Raw genomic sequence first — 20,088 nt, 5'->3', positions numbered from 1 at the left:
GCGTCCTACATAACCCGTAGTAAAGTAGTCAAAGAACTAGAATCTCTTTACAGAATTTAAATCGGGCCATTCTATGTATTTTTTTTTTTTTTTTTATAGTCGACATTTTGTCTAGCTTTTTGGTCTTAAATAAACCAAAATGACTGTTACTCATAGAGAAAATTATTTATATTAAAAATAATAGTTTTAAGCTTATACAAATAAACCGGTAAATTAATTGGCATAGTCAATATTTATGATAACCACTTTTTTTTTCTTAAATATTGCCTATACAAAACTCCTTATATAAGATTAATATAATTTTACAAAACAATTAAATATTGTTACGAATTTTACTCTATCATTTCTTAGATTAAACATACCTACATAGATAATATGGTAAGCCATATACTTACTTGATAACACAATTTCAGATGCAAACCTATCTCAACAGTTGCTATGACCTATGTTCTATTGGTTGTGCCCATTTCGTATCATAACAGTTGCCGTATTTCATAGCCCATAAGCTAACAACAGTCTGTTGTTAGCGCTGAAGATGACAACATCGTTGTCGTAACACGTGTACGCAAGAAGTGTATAATTTTTATGGTTTAGGGTTCAAGTAGATTTTATATCTTTAATATTGTGACAATTTATTATTAAGGGACTTCGCGGCTATGACAGAATTGTAGTCCTTAAAAAAGTTCTGAATTCCTCATCATCTCTTCTGTGGTTTGTAGTCTGTAGTACCGACTTTAAACTATTTTTATTTTCCAATATTTTAGAATAGTTAATACACTTTTTTTACAAAAACTTTTAAAATGAAAACAAAAAATAAGAAAAAATTTTCGATAATACACATGACAAAAGAGATGATGAGGAATTAAACTTTTTTCAGAATGGAAATCGGACATGGGAACACAGGGACATCGGACATGGGCTATAGAAGTTGAAAAATAATAGAAGAAAAAATTAAATATTAAAGTAGACTCCTCTTTTTTGTGTGGTAATATATAAATATATTTTAAAATTTTAGCATATAATATAAGTTTTAGTAGAAGGTGCCTATACAATGCCCCTTAATAAATCACAGTCGCGAGGCCTTAATACACACAGATATAATATGATATAATAAACTAGATTGCTAAGTGTACATGCCACTAATATATTATACGAGTATATACAATTGAAGTTACTGTTTTCTGCCAAATGTGGGAATTAGAAACTTTTCACATGAAAATATGTTTAAAACGATAAATTATAATTTAAGTTGATAACACAGAATCATAGATATACACAGATATATATAATAAAATAGATTGCTAACTAGCGATAAGAATTGAAGCCGACGGTCCGCCATTCTGGTGGGATTTAGGTGTGTTATCAATGCATATATGGTTGCCGTACGGTGGTAGGGCATAACACATTACGTACTATACGTTTTTGCCGTACGGTAGTGGGAATGGTGGCTCGTTTTTTTTCTCGAGTGCGCTCTCCAGTGTATTCTTTATCTCGATGATTATATATGTATTATTTTATCCCATAAAAATGGCGGACGTCGACTTCAATTATTCTTATCACTTTAGTATGTATTATTATCATAGATATATATAATAAACTAGATTGTTAACTGTACATGCCACCAATAGAGATTATTGAAGTAGCCACTTTCCGCCATCTTGGGGGGAATAATATATATATATTTATAACAATCACCCATATATAAATATATATATATATATATATAAATATAGTATTGATATAATAATATATACAGATATATATTATATGCATTGATAACACACATAAATCCCACCAGAATGGCGGACCGTCGGCTTCAATTCTTATCGCTAGTTGGCAATCTAGTTTAATAAATATATCTGTGATTATTATAAGGATTTGCGTTTCCAAATTTTGCTACCAAGGTATAAGTCAACCAATAACCACCATAACCTTAAAAATAAACATAGAATCGGATTGTTGTACATTTCGTTATCACGTTACTATTCATTGTATATTGTAATCACTAGTTTCATGGAGTTTGCAATTGTCTCGTATTAAACGTGTATTTACTTTCTAGCGTTTGAATTTCATCCACTTTCATCCTATTACAGGTAACTAGTATATAAACTTATAAATAATAATTATTATTATTAACATTTGAGTATGTATATTTTTGTATAATATTTCAAGCTGTTAATATATTTATTATAATAAGATAAGCCTTAATTGATGATACTCTGGTAGTTACCGGTAAATTGCTAACTCCTGTTACTTCATTTAATTGGTAATTAATAAAAATAAATTACATTTTAGGTTTTAAAAAATGGCTCCTCGTTATGAACTAGCGGTTGGTTTAAAACGAGGTCACAAAACAACAAAAATTGAGAGGGCTAGCAAAGTCGCTGGTAAGGAATTGGCTTCGAAAAGTGAAAAACTTCGCCAAGCTCGTACTAAAGGTGTAAGTAACACTTAATTTTAATGTACAAATTAATTTTGAATTTTAGTCTATAGTTTTAGTGAATTGTGAAACTAGAGTAATGTACCACTTTATAAAATATGCTCTGTTAGTAGTAAACTTAGCAACTGTTCAGTTCAGTTGTTAGTATTATTGACAAAGCTTATGTGCATTCAATCATTAATTAAAATCATTTGGTCTTGGAAGGGAAGTTAAAGGGTTGGAAATTGTAACCCTCTTTATTATGAAATAAATATCACCTTATTCAGCATGTTGAAAATCTTGAATGACTAATACGTGTCTTTATTATCTGAACATTTGTGAATTACACCTATATTTCCAAATTGACATTCTTGACTCCTTTTGGGAAGTCTTTTTGAATCTTTCATCTTAGGGACTGTTTTCAAGAATTGATGTTTATTATACCATTGTTACCTTTTGGCCAAGTATACATCAAGTGATTTGTATATCTAAATATTGATCTTGTAGTTTAGAAGTATAACTGATGATAGTTGATGGTATAACTACAAGTCTTGTTTACTGGAATTCTCAATTATTATGTATTTGTTCCTTTGGAATATTTAGCATTTTCAATCTATTGAATAGTAATTTTAAGTTTGGCCCCCTCAGCGTTATGATAGCAAATTTAATACATTCACTCACGCTTCCCTCCTCACATAAATTTTAATGCAAATAACTCGAACATTTGGATAACCTCCTGTTTATAGATAAATTTAAAAAAAATGAAAGCTATGTTTCCTTTATTCAACTTTCATTTAAAATACTTATGAGTTCAATGTTTTATCTATATATTTTTATTTTATTTATTAATGAAACAAGCTTAGCAAATTAAAAATTACATTCAGTCATTAAGTATGACTGATAATTATTACATAACAATAATGGTAGTCTTAATGAAATATGGCTAATAGAGGGAAAATGTGGGGTAGTTATTAGCGGTCGTCATTGAACAAGTAATATAGAAAGGATTTAGAAGAACGAGGGATGATATTTGCTTTATATAATAATAAATATTTATTGATAAAGTTATTTTTTTAAATAAAAATAGGTTGTTTATGAATCAACTAAAATATTATATAATATTAAATTATATTATTTCATGTGCATTTGTAATTGTATTTACATTGAAATGTTTAGCGTAACACAAAACACAACAAATTTATCAGAGATGTAGTAAGGGAAGTGATGGGACATGCTCCATTTGAAAAGCGAGCCATGGAATTGTTGAAGGTTTCCAAGGATAAGCGAGCATTGAAATTCTTGAAGAGACGAGTAATTATTTCTAAAATTATTTTTGTTTACATACATTAATGCTTATATATATTATATATAATGTATTTGTATTAAATATCATATTTTTTTTTTTACAGTTGGGAACACACATTAGAGCTAAGAGGAAGCGTGAAGAACTCAGTAACATCTTATTACAAATGAGAAAAGCCCAAGCTACTCACACAAAGTAGTTTTAATGCCTATGAGATGACCTTGTTTGATATTTAATAAAACTGTTGAGTAATCAGCATTTTCTTTAATATTACAATTGGTTTCTTTTTCTTTTTACTTTAAAAATGTTCTCCACATAAACCTCATAAAAGTTTTAAATAAATTATCATTATAAAATATATTAAGATCAGAATTCAATGTCATTAAATAATATATAATTATAATTTCTACCTTGTAACATGGTAAGTTGCCTAATTATGGGTCAATCTTATGTTATAGAGAAATTTTTTTTATGCTCTGTTGAATCTAAATCCTTTTTTCAGTTCCGGTTATACTTTTGATGTACAAAAAGTTGTCGGTTTTAACATGTTAGCTATGAAGTAGCAACATTGACACCCTTACTTACTAAGTTTTAAGAACGCTATGTACAGACATGTAAATAGGTTACCATTGCCAACATGTTAATTGAACATATGATATTAAAGATAGATGATACTTAGAGGATGATCAACATAAATAATGCATTTTAAAAAATATAGTATAATCGTATAAAATAAATTAAAATATTTTTTTTATAAATATCTATATAAAAGAATGTTAAAAATAAACAAATTTATATTTTTTAACTTAGCTTAGTCACCTAAATTATATCCTTATACTTAAGTTAACATTAATAAATAATTAAAATAATAATAATGAATTAGTTATTTACTAACCGAACCTGAATAAAAAAATTTAAAAACTAAAAAAATGGTTGTGGACGGTTTCAATACTTTGATGGCGGTTGTATACTTTTGGTACATAATAACTACTTAACTTGCATTCAAATTTTAAGTAAAAAGTTACCTAACCAGTCTTAATAGTATTAATTGACAAATTTTAAAATAAATATATATTTGTTAACTAAGTAGTAATAGAAAATGTGATTTGATAAAAGTATATATAAATAGCTTAATAACTGTAAAAAAAAATGGCAGTTCAAATACAGATCTGGCCTTAGAAATATATTCTTGTTCGATGAAATATTTGATTTGGTTAAGTACCTTGTATAATGTTACATTAAAAATTACTACTAAACAAATGCATGTTTTTATAAATGTATGATAATAACCAATCAATATAAAAAATGTTTATTAAAACATTTCATACATCTGAATTGCTCCTAAGTAGATTACTCGTGTCTAAAGCAGAATCTGGAACTTGGAATGTTGATCCTTGAAATCCAAGTGAGGCTTCAAATAACTGTACATACATATAAAAAATGTAACTGGTTATATTATATTGTTGAAAGTATATTATATACTTTTATACATCAACGAATATAATATCAATTAAATATTTAATGATAATTTATTATTATTGAAATAACCTGTTGACTGTGTGATGTAGCTCCATCTGGTGGCAATGGCAAAACAGAACCACCTAAAGTTGCATACTCCCCTGGCGTCATTGTTAAAAGTGTATTTATAGAACCACGGCGAGAAGGACGACGTATAGTAGCATAAGTGTTGTCTCCCTAAAACAAAAATAAAATCGGTACAATTTATTTTATATAAATTGTACATGGTATATGGTTTCAAGTTATAACATTATTATATTAACTTAAAAAACTATTGCTCAAATAAGAGGCTAAAAACTTACTGCAGTATCATGATTGATTGCCACATCTTTATTTTCTAAATCACAAAAAACTTGCATGGTCAATTCCTGTTCTTCATACAATTTCAATTTCCTGCATAACAATGTTTTGTCATTATTATTTTATACACTGTAATTATGTCAGTGCCATCTTTATCCTAAGGGTACATAGGGCCCCCGTCTGATAGAAGCCCCGAATAATACAATTTACGTCTACGTTTTTTTTGTTTTCTTAAACAGCCCCCAAACTATGTGTACCCAAGGGCCTTTCATAGCCTAAGACAGTCCTGAATGTAGTCACTATATTATAAGTTTAACTGGAGCAGTGAATTAAGCTCCAAAAAACTAATGAAAATCGTGCAAAAGAACACAATGAACATATTATTCTAGCACTTAATTCCCTTGTACAAACAAAACCACTTAAACTATGTTAATTAAACCTATATAGATTTTAATGTTTTATTTACAAAAATGTATTATCAATTGTAAATTATAGCTTAAATGCAGATCTGAAAAATGAATTGTTTTAATCAATATCTGTAGACAATCCATTTCAGACATTTTTTTACTCCATCTAATATCTTTTGAATAAAAATATAAACTACGACTTAATTTGGGAAAGTTTACTATTTTTTTGCAAAGATAATTTATAATATATAGATTGGTTAAAATGTAATTTCTTGTGCAGCAATCACGCTTAAACACTGGAAATTCAATAATCAAGAAAATTTTAAGAAGGCATATTTTATATAGGTAATTCTAAAACGATTGGCTAATAAAAACACTTGTCTTACTGTTCGATCCACAAAGGATTTTCAGTGGTGCTTAAATCATCAATAACAGCCTTCTTAATTAATATATCGTTTTTGATCGAGTTGCTGTCCAACTCTGAAACCATCCTTAAAACAAACATATCAATAGAAAATTAATAACTTATGGAAAATACGAAAAGGTTAATAACAATTATTAAATTAAACAAATAACTAAGGCTATTCGGTTGTAAAATCTGGTTCATTATTTGTTGTTGGTTTTTCACCAGCATCGTAACAACTCGATTTTGACCAGTCGTTTGAACCGATTATTTGACCAAAATTAATCTAATATGCCCAGATTAAAACGGGCAAACCGACAGCTTTTGTCCTTAACCAAATAGACCGATTTTTAATCGAAATTAATTTACAGTTATCTCGGTCAAAATAAATTGGTAAACAAACAGCCATACAAACAATATTCAAATAATTCCACTTACCAATGTCGGAAACAACAGCAAATTATCAGTACTCCAATACAGCCAACAGTTAATACAACTAACAATGCAACTAATGCAGCTAAAGTAGGTTCAAATGATTCGGACTGAGTAACAACAAATGTAGGCTAAATGAAATAAAAATAGTTATGTGAGAATGAATAACTTACTAATTCTTTTTTAATATATTTTATGATAACAGTTTACAAACCACAACATTTTCTATAGCAAAATTTTGATAGTAGTCTTTTAAATAATCATATTTATTATCAATTATAGTTAATACTTCTCCACTGGACATAATAGTATTTGTCATAGGGTTTATCATATGTATGTATACATCACTCCAATCAGACTGAATATAGCCATATTGATTGACATGGTAACGGACATCATCCAGAACAACTATCATACTAGTTACGTTTGCCAAACTGGATAATATCTGCTCCCGGCCTTCAGTAACCGTCTGGGGTGCTCTTGATACAATCACTTTTACTAATTGTTCCGTTTCATACACCCAAACCTTGTTACAAATAAATGTATTTTAACAACTTCAAAATATAATAATAAATAACATTAACAAGCTTTTATTGAATAAGATTATAAAAATCATATTTGATCAATGCGTAAATATATACTAATATTTATACTTATTAGATAATTCCTACGTTTCTGGTTACATTTTATAAAAATGTACAACAAATACAATTTAAAAAATCTATCTCATACTGCATCAAAGCTAAAATGTATTTTATTGTTGTTAATAATTAAAGAACTGATAAATATGCATTTACTTTGATTCTACAAAATGTTTTATAATTTTGATTTGAATACAAGTTGTTATTATGGAATAGTTTTCATTGATGTGCGAAAAAAAACAATGTTTTTATGTTTCAGGATTTTGCAGTAAATTAAGTTGTTTTTTTTACTTGAATAAAAAACTAAAACTTACTGTAGCTGTTGTAGAGGTTATTCTGTAAGGTGAAGCAATTTCTTTGGCCATAACTTGCAATTCAAATCTACCTTGATTATACTCAGCTAAAAATATTGCTGTAGAAATACGACCTGACAAATCAATAACAAATGGTTCTTTTATTATAGATGACCAAGTCATATTGTCAACTCCGGGTCTAAATAGCTGTGCATTCTCAATACTATATGTTACAGTGCCATTTTCTTTAGAGTCTGGATCTGTTGCTAATATTTGAAGTATTACATCTCCAACCTTAGCCATAGTATTAACCCCTAATAATTAACACAATGCATTATTCATAGTAAGGTTGTAGTCATTATATAATAATAATAATAATACACCTATACATTATAAACGTTGTTCCTTTTTTACCTGCATAATAATGTTTTGACTGAAAAACTGGAGCATTATCATTTTCATCTGTAATTACAATCAATACTCTCGCTAAACTGTAATCATCCATTTCTAAGTCCTATAAAAAATGCACAATCATTTTTATTATTATATTAAACAGAAAATTTATTCAGCATTAAGGGAAAAAAAAAAAAATGATTAAGAGATGATTGAATACATGCAACAAAAAATAAGCTGCGATAGTTAATATGTGTATGAGCGTGATCAAATATATATTTTTTATAATGACATAATTATTATAACTATTTAATTTATATTTTAACTTTTAAATGAAAACCTTTGTATGTTGATACTCTATATCATTAGATGCTTTAATAACTATTTCGTAAGAACTTTGTTGTTCTCTGTCCAATGTGTCATTAGCATAAATAGTTCCATCAAGACGATCAACAAAAAATGGGCTGGGTTTAGTGGATAGCAAATAATAAAATATACGTGCATTATTTCCTTGATCTAAATCAGTAGCTTTTACTTGGCCTAAAAATAAACAATTTCATAATAAATATCTAAAAAACATTCTTACTCTCAATTTTTTTTTAATTAAAATTTTTATATTTTGAAACATATTTTACTTAAATAATGCAAAAAATTATTATAAATTATAAGTATTAGTAAGTACCAATTCTATATTGAAGTCTATTATTTTCTCTAACACTGAATGTATACAACGGTTTATGATCATTGTGTATAGGAAACTTTGGTTTATTATCATTAACATCAATTAAATTGATAGTAAGTAGTTTCAACGATTCTTGCCATGTTGGTGAACCTTGATCTCGTGCAACTAATACTAACTAAAATTTAAGAAAATAATAAGTAAAGGTACATAAACTAAGATTATATTTTGATAATTCTTGTGTAATCTACTCAATATTTAATCAATACTACTATTGAATACTATTAATTTTAAATGTGTTTATATATTTTCTACACATAATATTCAATGTGTGTACAATTCTTACCAAACTAATTAGATATACAGTTAATACTTAAAGCTTTAATTTTTATTTCATAATTTATTAACTTAAATTTTGGCTAGTTGAAAGCAACAGTGTAGAAATCAACAAATTCAAATATACAGGCGAGAGAAAAAAAGTATATTTTATAATATTATTTTTCGATATTTTAGTACAATTAAGTGATTTCATACTTTTATGTCTCCATTATTTAAATTTATTTTAATAAGTTTTAATTTTAGCAAAACAAAATAGTTATGTTTAAATAAAATATTACTGGTGACATAACTAAATTGTAATAACTTAATTTTTTTAAATATCTGTCTAATGAGCTATTTAAATATACGACTAAGCTTTCCTTAACATCATTACTGATTTTAAAAAGCAAAAAAATATTAAAAACTGGTTAACATCTAGACAAAAATCTCATTTTAATTAGCTATGAAAATAATATAGCTTGAATTTCGAGAGTAATAAATTTCATTTAGAAAGTTGATCTTAAAATAGTTATACTTAACAATTTGAGCTGATGAATTTTTAAATTATTTTAATCATCCAATTTATTGAGCAGATCACTTTAAGTTTAACCGCTCTTAGACTATAAGTTCATAAACCATATTAATATGAATAATTCCTACTTCGTAAGATGACTTTGTTTCATAATCGAGTAAAATTTGAGTAGTAATTTGCCCCGTTTCTGGATTAATAGTAAATGTATCAGTTTGTAGAGTGTTATTATTTGCAACTTTGAAGAAATATGTTACTCGGCCATTTTCACCAAAATCTTTATCTTCAGCACATACAGTTAAGACTAAAGTCCCAACATTAACATTCTAAAAACAAATATACTTGTTTATGCTTTTAAAAAAACAATGATTATAATTTTAAAATGTAACTGGATACTTTATTTCAAATTAATACACTATAATAGTTGCATTAGTTATAACACTTACCTCAGGAATAGATAGTGTAGAGTTAGATGGATGAACAAAGACTGGTTGATTTTGATTAATGTCCAAAACAGTAATATTAATATTTGCGTGATCTTTAAATATACCATCAAAAACATCAACTTCAATCCAATGCAACCCTTTTCTTCCGTTCAAAGACATTGCTGGATATAAAAATCCTGTATCTTTATCAAGATTAAATAAATCTGTGCAAAAGATAATATTATATTTTATTAATAATATAATAATAATGTGATGTATAATAACAAAAATGTGATAGTTTTAATATTAATAAGTAACCTTTATTTCCTGACACAATTGTGTAAGCCAACTTAGAATTAAGATCCTTGTCTATAGCTTTCATCTGCATAAGTGGGGTTGTTGGTGTTGAAACAATAATAGACAATGAATATTCTTTGGGGTCAAATTGAGGCGGGTTATCATTAACATCTTTAAGTTTTATAGATAGCTGAAACATTAAATTAAAGGAAAGAAAAATCAATAGAAAAAAAATTGTTTATTGATTTTAATAATTATAAAATTAAATACCAAAACTACAGCAGTCTTGGCTGAATCAGGTGGAGCTTGATCTTTAGCTTGAATTGTCAATATTAATTCTGATATCTCTTCACGATCAAGGAAACTAGAATTAATAACTTTCACCACACCTGTATCTTGATCAATAGAAAATCCATTGTTATTTCCAATAATTGAATAGTGGATCAAACCAAATATTAATTTGTCAGTATCAGTTGCTAATACTTTTGTAACAAATGTTCCAACTGGTGAGTTTTCTTCTATCTCTGCTTTGTACTCGGTCTAGTTATATATACAAATTATAAAGCAACTTTTATACAGTTTAATTTGGATAAAAATGAATGAATATGTCTAACCATAGTAAAATCAGTATATAATTTCATAAATCAACTAATGTGCAGTATATGCCCAACTATTTATTATGAGGCGCATATATAAAAAAATAATGAATAAATCCATTACTTCAAGAAAAAGTCACTTATAATTTTTTTAACACTATTATTATTATTTGAAAGCCAATTCCAAAAAAATTTATGTTTGAGTCACTTTGGTTTTGAAATATTATATGATTTTAAAATGTTTAATGTAATAAAACAAAATTTATTTTTTTGTGGGCTAAGCTTTTTTGCCACATAAAATTAATGTAGTTCTAAATTTAAAAAAAAATTTCTCTCCACCCCTAATAATTGATTATTGCACTACACGTCATCAAATTTTAAGAAACATTTCAATTGGTTAGTTAAGCTGGGAAAAAAATACAAAATCGTTTACCAAAAAAAATGTTTGTTTTGAAACATAGGTGACAACAAAGTCTTACCAAACCTGCTTGCCCAAAAAGTTTACATAAACATATTACAGGTTGTTTTACTAAGACTTACACAAGATTTCAACATTATTAGGTACCTCAGCTCAATGCCACAATGAAAAATATAGCGAGTCATATGGTGGGAATCATGCATTATTTGCATGATTACTTGATTTCAGATTTCAGAATGCCATAGGAAGTGAATGTAATAAAATTCCTTATTTCATCGAGAGAATTCATTGTTACTCCCTATCACCTGTGGAGATGACATGGCCTATCCCAGTTTCTAAATGTTGGAGTTAAATTCAATGTGTTTTGAAATTTTAGAAGTCTGTAGTCTAAATTGACTTTTAAAGGTTCAGCGCCACAGCAAACACCGGTGTCCACTAGCAACCTGATAAGTAATATAAAACTAAACCTAACCTGATAGTAATATAAAATAATGAGTATAACATTAAATAAATATCTTAGAACAGAGAAGTTTTAGTGAAATATCCTTGGTGCTTAACCTTTTAAGTTACAACATTTTAAATTGGCCTAAATGACACAGTCAAACGTAATATTGGCAAAATATACATAGATATATTGCTAACAAGATCACATTTTATTAATTCTAAATAACCTGCACAGAAACCAAAATTTGTTACGCTCATATGTGACTACTCAGCCAGAAAAAATGCGTTGTGGTTTCTACAAAAGTGCATTCTATTGTGGTAGGTAGTATAATATGAAAAGCATTTTAGCTTTAAAGCACAGTAAAAAAAAGTAAAGATTTCTTAATAACATGATATTTTCAACCACTGGAATGATTTCTTAATAGTTAATATACATGGTCTATAGATCAAAAATTGTACACCAACAGAACTATATTAAGACAAACGTCATTGTTTGTTTATTAATGAACAAAAAGGATGTCAAATTTATAAATAAAATCCCCCTGTTCATTAAAATCATTTTTAATTACAGAATTAAATATAGAGGTATTTAATTCCTTATTAACATAATTATGTTTGTACTAAATATTTATTATGACAATTTCTTTATATTGTAATGTATATTATCATATTGGTTTTAGCATACCTGATTAAATACAGGATTATTATCATTCACATTGATTACATTAATAATGATGGTTGCCGAAGAAGATAGCTGAGGATGTCCCGTATCATAAGCAAATAATGTAACACTAATAGTTTCAATGTTTTCAAAATCAAGTCTTTCCTTTGTATATAAGGAACCTAAAGATATCAAATTGGTAATCTTAATATATTATGAATACACTTCCTATAAAAATAAAATTCTATATTTATTCTATTACCTGTAGATTTATTTACAGCAACATAATGGTTATAAGGCATAATTGCATAATGATCAATTCCTGAATCATCATAAGCAATAAAACTACCAATAACAGAACCAATTGGTTGTTCTTCAAAAACGGATAATGTTAATACTGGATTTTCTTCAGTCCAAGGTTCATTAAATTTAGGAGCGATGTCATTAATATCCATTATAGTTACCATTAAAGTACCTAAGCAATTTGTTTTTTAAATAACAAACTTAATATTCAACTTGCTGAAATTGTTATCTTTAGTGGTAGTAAAATGTAGGATCTAACCTGTTGATTGTTGTACATCAGGAGCAGATGTATCAGTAACAATAACAGATAGACTAACAATAGCTGCTATATTTCTATCAATTATTTTAGATACAATTATGTCACCATTTGAAGGTCTAACTTTAAACCATTCTTTAATGACACCATTGTCATTTAATTGATTGCCATCACTAGTAATCCCAGTTGTGAGCAATGAATTCAATGAAAAACTCAGAGCGTTTTCGTCACTAGTATCAGGATCATGAGCAATCAAACGATAAATAACAGTACCTAACGGAACATCTTCTGAAACCTAAACAGTTTTAAAAAAATTAGCCTGAGAGGTATTATAAATGAGTTTAACACTAGTATAAACAACATGCTTATTTAAAGATAAGAGCATTAGAAATGAAAAATATTATATAGTATATACGTATCATACCTCTGCACGCTGTATGGATGGATTAAATTTGGGACTCTTATTGTTGATATTAATTATATTGATATTTACAGCTGTACTTCCAGTGAGAGCAGGTGTACCCTTATCAATCGCAAGTGTTTTAATAACGTAACTTGAATGTTGATCATAGTCCAGTTTTGAGGAAACATAAATAGTTCCAGTTAGCTGGTCAATAGAAAAATGATTAAATGAACCTTCTTGTATATGATAGGTAAGATTTGCATTTAAATTTAAATCATCATCTTTTGCTTCAACTTTAATGACAACGTGGCCAACTGGTTCATTTTCATAAATAGAAACATTGTATGCATCAGACAAAAACTGTGGACTATTATTGTTAACATCTAAAACTACAATATTTACAGTTGCTTCATCACTATAAATACCATCACTAGCCTAAAATAATAATGCAGAATTTTACAACTATAATTTTAACAATCTTAATAATAAGTGTAATAAGTAAGTCTTACAACTATTGATAGTGTAATATTATCATTTTTAGATCTTTGAAGTCCGTTTTGGGATAAAATAAATATTTCTCCACTATTTTTATCAATTTTAAATAATTTATTTCCATATCCAGAAATAGAATATGAAATTACAGAAGACTTATCAGCATCAGTAGCCTAAACATATACATACAATAAAACAAATATTAGTAAAAATATTTAGATTCTTAAGTACTTAATTTTTAAAGTTGATGTTAAATAAATAATAATATGTGACATAACTTATAAGTATACTTATTCTCTCACAAAACAAGGTACAGTTATAGTAATTTTTGTTTTTTCAGTTTTTGTAAAGTGAATAGAAATGTTATGTAAATTAGCTCAGTGATTTTATTTGTTAGATATTGAAAATAAAAAAAAACTATTTTAACTCTTCAAGTATCATGCATATTTAACAGATAAATAAAGTAAATATGTTAAGGAGGCTTCAATGAATTGAAATATTATTTTGGCAATTTTCAGTTTTATTCATATCATTAGATGTTTGCTAACATTTCGAACACATTGCAGAGTTCATTTTGGGAGTAATAGCCACTGTTCAACAAATATCTATTAATACTGTATGGTCACGATTAGTGAAACAGTGACTATCCCTTTAAAGATGGACTATGCAATGAATTTCTTACAACAGAAAACAACTAAAGACATGGGCAAATCTAAATATTGCCAAATTAATTTATTATGACCAAATGTATTCTTAACCTTCAAGCGCTCGTGTATTTGAAAGTTATATCGCTCTCAAACTTGCATGGGAAAACTGCAGTTTTTTTTACATTTTCTTTTGTTTTTTTGTAAGTAGATAATACTTGACAGATCCGCCAGGTTCCGTCAAAATCTGTTTAGATGTAGCACATTTTTTTTTTCAAAATAAACATTATAAATGCTGCCTACGCGAGCGCTTAAAGGCTTAATATAGTAAAGAATTTATAAATACAATATCAGTCAATTAAAAGGCGATTAGGAATAATAGCTAAAAAAATCAGTTTAACTTTAGTTAAAGTAAACTTTAGTGTAGTATTCATTTATTTATCACAATCATTATAAATTACTAACCTGAACTATGAGCGGCGGTTCAAAATTTGTTACACCTTCATCTATTAGACTTGTATAAACATGTTGTACAAACACAGGTGTGTTATCGTTGTCATCCGTTAATATTATCATAATTGGCACAGAACTTGATTGCCCATTACCATTATCATCAGTAGCTATGTATGTTAGATAAAAATTTGACTGAGTTTCATAATCAAGGCATGGTGATTTTCCAACATTAGAACACAGCGCCACAGAAATAGTGCCTGTTGTTTTGTCAACATAAAACCTAAAATGAAATATAAGACTTAAAACCAAGCATAATATATGTACCAAATTAGGCCCATTTACATTTATTTTGCACCATATGATAACTATATAAAACAACAACATAAACTATAAAAGTTAAGGAACATTTAGATCCTACAAACTTAATATAAAATGAAGCATAATATTGTTAATAAAATAAAAAAGTTCCTACAATAAAGTAAATAAAAAAAATCAAAGCTTTAATTCAAAAATATATGAATATTTCTTGAATTTACTCATTTTTTTTATTACACATTTAATAAATGTAAATACTACATAAAGTTTACTACAAAAAAAATCTAAAGCAGAAACCATGGAAAATTTCTATGATATTCAAACATTCACACAATACTTAAAGTAACATAGCAGAATATTTTTAAAATTTAGTAAACTTACTTTTCAGCTAAAGGTCCAGTTAGACTATAAATAATATTTGGGTTACTATCTCTGTCCGATGCTTTTACTACACCAATCACCGTTCCGGGTGTAGCAATTTCATTGACTGTAAATGTATATGCTTTATTTTCAAACTCAGGCCGGTTATCATTAATATCAGTTACTTGGATGTTTAGCGTAGCTGTTGATGTTAAATGATATTTTTCACTTTGTTCACTAGCTATGACCTTTTTTTTTTTTAGAAAAATTTTAATAAAAGTTAAACTAAGCATGAAGTATATTAGGGTTTAGAGAAATCAATTTATTTGTCATTAATGTATTACCAAAAGAATAAATTTCCTTTGATTAGGATCTTCATAATCTAAATTTGCATCTTTAGCAAGCTTAATTCCAACATCTGTTGAACCAATGGCTTTTATTGGATCTATTACAAATAATTTTGATTCATCAAGTAATCTCAATGAAAATTCTGAGTTTGAACCCTATTTAAAAAATATATATACATTTGTTTTATAATAATAAAATTAAAATGTACACAAATAGTATACTTTTAAATTTAATGTTCAGTAATATTTTTATTTTTCTAATTAAATAATAAAATGAACTGTTTCATATTATTATATAAGTTTTACATATTTATGAATATTACCCAATATTATTATTTTTATTAAATAGTTATAAAAAAAATTCAAAACTTCTGTACACTTTAAATAAAGTCTTACACAACTCAATGCTAATGTCTATTATCATTTCATATATAATCTATGCTATTATAATTACTCCAGTACCATTATGACAAAAAAATTATGTGTGAATTTTATTTTAAATTATAGTGAGCATAATTGTCTATAATATTTTTAGACGAGAATAATAATATATACTAAAATCAATTTCTATGAACAGTATTATTAACCTAAAAATTATTTGTTTTAGGTTTAACAAGTTATCACTATCTAAATCTAACCGCCAAAAAAAAAATGTCTCAACTACTACCTGAAATTTATAAATGAAAAAACATTATTTAAAATATAAATTCATAATTAGTTCAAACCTCTAGCATATCTCACACGGCCATACCAAATGAAAATACACAATATATTGGGAAAATGCTAGCAAACAATTTTTTTTTAATACAAATATTATTTTAATAATATTATATCATTGAGTTTTGGGATTTAAATGTTACAACTTACAATATCTGAATCCACAACAGTCATATTAAGATTCGGCAACGGGGTACCAGGAGCTATATTTTCTGGTACAGTAACAAAATAATCCAACTTATTAAATAGTGGTGGTTCATCATTTACATCTTGAACAGTAATGGTTATAATTGCAATAGACGAACTTATTTCATCATCAACTGCTAAGCCATTAACTATTTCTCTAGCCTGAAAAAAGTTTTATATTAATTTTCTATAAAATCTAAATATTCCAGTTTGCCAAAAAAAAAAAAAAAATACATTTCAACACGAATTACAAATATTACTTCAAACCAACACATTTAAAATGGCGATGAGAATGTCAAATTTTTCACCATGAAGAATAATAATTAAAACCATTAAACATATTAGTTTTTATGAAAATTACTAGTGCCACATTTTTTATTATTACAAAAAAAAATATCTTTGTTTTTGTTAAAAATGTTGATTTAATAAACAAAAAATGTTATACTTACTCGTACAGTTAATGTAATAATACCATTGTTATTCATTAATGATTCTCGATCAATTAATTTAGCAGTAAAAAGCTCACCGGATAAACCATCCAATGAAAAATAATCCATGGGGTCTAAAAATAAAATAACAAATATAATGCTCACATACTTAGGGATACGTACGTATATTATGTTTTAGATATACATTTTTAATTTAGTGCGCCCTCCCTCCCCCCTAAAAATCCAGAGCTTGTAATTGGGTGGACAACGTATGTTTTGCAGTACTGGGGGAACCAAATCCTATTACCTTCTAGTACCAAGTTTGATAACTTATACCACAGTGCCACAAATGTTGACAAATTAAGTAAATAAAATAGATCAGTATATTTTATAATAATCTAAATACAAACTAAAAAGAATGTCCTAAAAACAAAATGCATTACTTTGGATCAAGTCATATACTATATTTCTAGGTTCTCCTCTATCTCCATCTTTTGCATTAACAGTTAATACACGAGTTCCAACCGGCACATCTTCACTAATAACACTTGTTAATGATCCATGGAAACTAGGAGGCGTATTTTGTACATCTTTGACATGTATATCCAAACTTATTCTACTCTCATGAACACCGTCCTACAAAAATGTATTATAAAATTTTAAATATTTTACCGAAGCTAATAGTAATTATAAATGTTATCTTTAGTCAATTTATAAAATAGATGAAACATTCATATTCGTATTTATATAAATTTAAAGATTAGGATAATTAACTGATAGTAATTGATAAATAAATCTACTTACAGTAGCAACAAGAGTCAATTTATAAAACTGATTTTCCGAATATTTTATTTGTCCATTAACAACCAAAACGCCTAAATAGTAACTTTCACTTGTATTTTTTGGTATTATTTTAAATTTTAAGCATCCTTCATCAGTCTAAAATGAAAATACATAAAAATAATTATGATTTTTCTTAATAAAAATTAAAGAAAGTAGTTTATACCAATGAACTAGATTCACATCTGACTTCTAGAGGTTCACCGACTTTGTCCAAGTCTTCCACATGGATCCACTTGAACACAGTTACACCAATTTCAGATTCTTCACTAACTGAGCCTTCATAAGGAGTATTTTTGAATGTTGGAACATTATCATTTTCGTCTAATATTATCACGGATATTGGAAGTCGAACAATATCACCTGATTTTTTTTGTTTTAGTGTGACACTTAACTTTAATGTATCACTTTCCTAAAAAACAAGTACATGCTATTTACAGTAAATATACCTATAATATAAACTATTAAAATTTAATTGTATTTAAATTTTTATAAGCTTTTATTATTATTAATTGATTCATAGTTCATTTTTACACATGATACAAGCTTAAGTCAATTGCAAGAATATTAAATACTATAATGAAGGTAATATAAAAACAATAATTTTTTTATTTTATTATCATCATCATTAATATACGTAAATTACACTTAAATTTAAATAATATTTTGTGTTAAATACTATTTATACTACCTCATGATCTAATGGCTTTGCTAAAGTAACGATTCCTGTTATTGAATCTACAACTAAACTATCAGTTCCTTCTATTCCATATATCAAATCATCATCTCCACCTGAAGAGTCAATACCTTCAAGTTTGTAAATAGATTGGCCAACTGGAATACTCTCTGAGAGAGCTTCATTATTCATATACTTATTAAAAACTGGTAATTCTGAAAAATAATAGTTTACATGTTTTTAAAAAAATATTAACAGCCGTATCACAAACTAAACATGCTTGGATGTATTCTAGAAAACTTCCAATTTTTGTTATTAAATATTTAAAACATATTTACCGTCAGCTATTGTTGAATGAATTAAAATTGAAAGCCATAGCCAAGTAAAAATCATTTTTGCAATTAAAAAAACATTATTATTATCATATATTTTATGATAATATTATATGTATTATACTATACAATATACATCTTAAAATGCTTTTTATAATAATTTTATAGTGATCAATACACAAAAATGATACAATTGTTTGGAAAGGTCAGTGAACGATTAATAAAATAATAAAAATTTAACACAAATCAGAATGATAATAAACTGACTGAAATGTGAAGACTCAATAGTCACAGTTATACATATATGATATAACTACGTAGTGCTAAGGCCGCGACTAGACTAGCTAGTTCTAGTAGCTAGAAGTCGGTGTCCGGTGGTCACTAAAAGTATTACAAATATTATTTACTGGTGGGAAACATATATTTTTTATCATCTTAGTGTTACCGCAGCATCTTAAGTAGATATCAAATATCATAGGTGGTTGAACTACAGAATCCACATGGAATAAATGGATACATATTATGTCTATAGCCATCAGACAGTTTAAATGTTAAATTATGTTTAAATTTCCTTCCTTTATCATTTTTTAAAATATAATATTAATAATAAAGAATTCGACCTTTTTTAAAAATAATTAATCCTAAAAAGTTCGAAGTTTGAAACTTATTTTATGGTGAACGAAAATCAATAATTTGATAGTAATAGTTATGTTGGTGAAATGTAATAATTTTCAATGTTGGTCACACTGTTACCGTAATCTTCCCTTCGCCCTCGGGCATTACCAAAATGCACTTCCCACTTAGCATTTGTATAAACTATATAGTATATACAACTAACAACACGGTCAACTTATAAGCTG

The 20,088-nt window shown here is 27.0% G+C and overlaps 2 protein-coding genes across 3 annotated transcripts; one reads left to right on the top strand and one right to left on the bottom strand.

The window, feature by feature from the left end:
* Positions 1-1,950: 1,950 nt before the first annotated feature.
* LOC126839330 (60S ribosomal protein L36) lies at positions 1,951-3,992 on the top strand. 2 transcript variants are annotated; one of them, XM_050574602.1, is made up of 4 exons: positions 1,951-2,093; positions 2,296-2,440; positions 3,596-3,730; positions 3,829-3,992. In XM_050574602.1, the coding sequence occupies exons 2-4, from the start codon at positions 2,306-2,308 to the stop codon at positions 3,919-3,921; spliced, it is 363 nt and encodes a 120-aa protein (XP_050430559.1). In that variant the 5' UTR covers positions 1,951-2,093; positions 2,296-2,305; the 3' UTR covers positions 3,922-3,992. The 2 variants fall into 2 exon arrangements, with proteins under 2 accessions (XP_050430559.1, XP_050430560.1); XM_050574603.1 differs by lacking the exon at positions 1,951-2,093 and adding an exon at positions 2,110-2,232.
* Positions 3,993-4,496: 504 nt separating this feature from the next.
* Positions 4,497-19,759, bottom strand: LOC126839328 (cadherin-87A). Its single transcript, XM_050574601.1, has 29 exons — positions 19,235-19,759; positions 18,912-19,111; positions 18,387-18,632; positions 18,185-18,319; positions 17,824-18,016; positions 17,402-17,514; positions 16,917-17,114; positions 16,047-16,205; positions 15,724-15,950; positions 15,040-15,307; positions 13,948-14,103; positions 13,460-13,873; positions 13,039-13,330; positions 12,739-12,951; positions 12,501-12,658; positions 10,628-10,897; positions 10,379-10,547; positions 10,082-10,284; positions 9,767-9,961; positions 8,792-8,966; positions 8,450-8,649; positions 8,131-8,230; positions 7,738-8,030; positions 6,997-7,308; positions 6,789-6,913; positions 6,334-6,438; positions 5,543-5,633; positions 5,271-5,417; positions 4,497-5,143 (listed from the first exon to the last, which is right to left on the bottom strand). The coding sequence occupies exons 1-29, from the start codon at positions 19,287-19,289 to the stop codon at positions 5,045-5,047; spliced, it is 5,511 nt and encodes a 1,836-aa protein (XP_050430558.1). The 5' UTR covers positions 19,290-19,759; the 3' UTR covers positions 4,497-5,044.
* Between the last annotated feature and the right edge of the window lie 329 nt (positions 19,760-20,088).

This window comes from Adelges cooleyi, unplaced genomic scaffold (genome assembly GCF_023614345.1).
Source record: "Adelges cooleyi isolate 19-005CV unplaced genomic scaffold, UGA_ACOO_1.1 ACOO_flye_CR_arks_rails_tigmint_CR_PRNA_30, whole genome shotgun sequence".
Classification (NCBI taxonomy): domain Eukaryota; kingdom Metazoa; phylum Arthropoda; class Insecta; order Hemiptera; family Adelgidae; genus Adelges; species Adelges cooleyi.
This window is presented reverse-complemented; position numbering and strand designations above follow the sequence as displayed.

Coding starts and splice junctions, on each gene's coding strand:
- LOC126839330 (XM_050574602.1), top strand. CDS start 2,306: ATGGCTCCTCGTTATGAACTAGCGGTTGGTTTAAAACGAGGTCACAAA. Junction 2,441..3,595: donor GCCAAGCTCGTACTAAAGGT/GTAAGTAACACT, acceptor TGAAATGTTTAG/CGTAACACAAAACACAACAA. Junction 3,731..3,828: donor TGAAATTCTTGAAGAGACGA/GTAATTATTTCT, acceptor TTTTTTTTACAG/TTGGGAACACACATTAGAGC.
- LOC126839328 (XM_050574601.1), bottom strand. CDS start 19,289: ATGATTTTTACTTGGCTATGGCTTTCAATTTTAATTCATTCAACAATA. Junction 18,633..18,911: donor CAAAGCCATTAGATCATGAG/GTAGTATAAATA, acceptor CTTGTTTTTTAG/GAAAGTGATACATTAAAGTT. Junction 5,418..5,542: donor CAATCAATCATGATACTGCA/GTAAGTTTTTAG, acceptor TTTTTGTTTTAG/GGAGACAACACTTATGCTAC.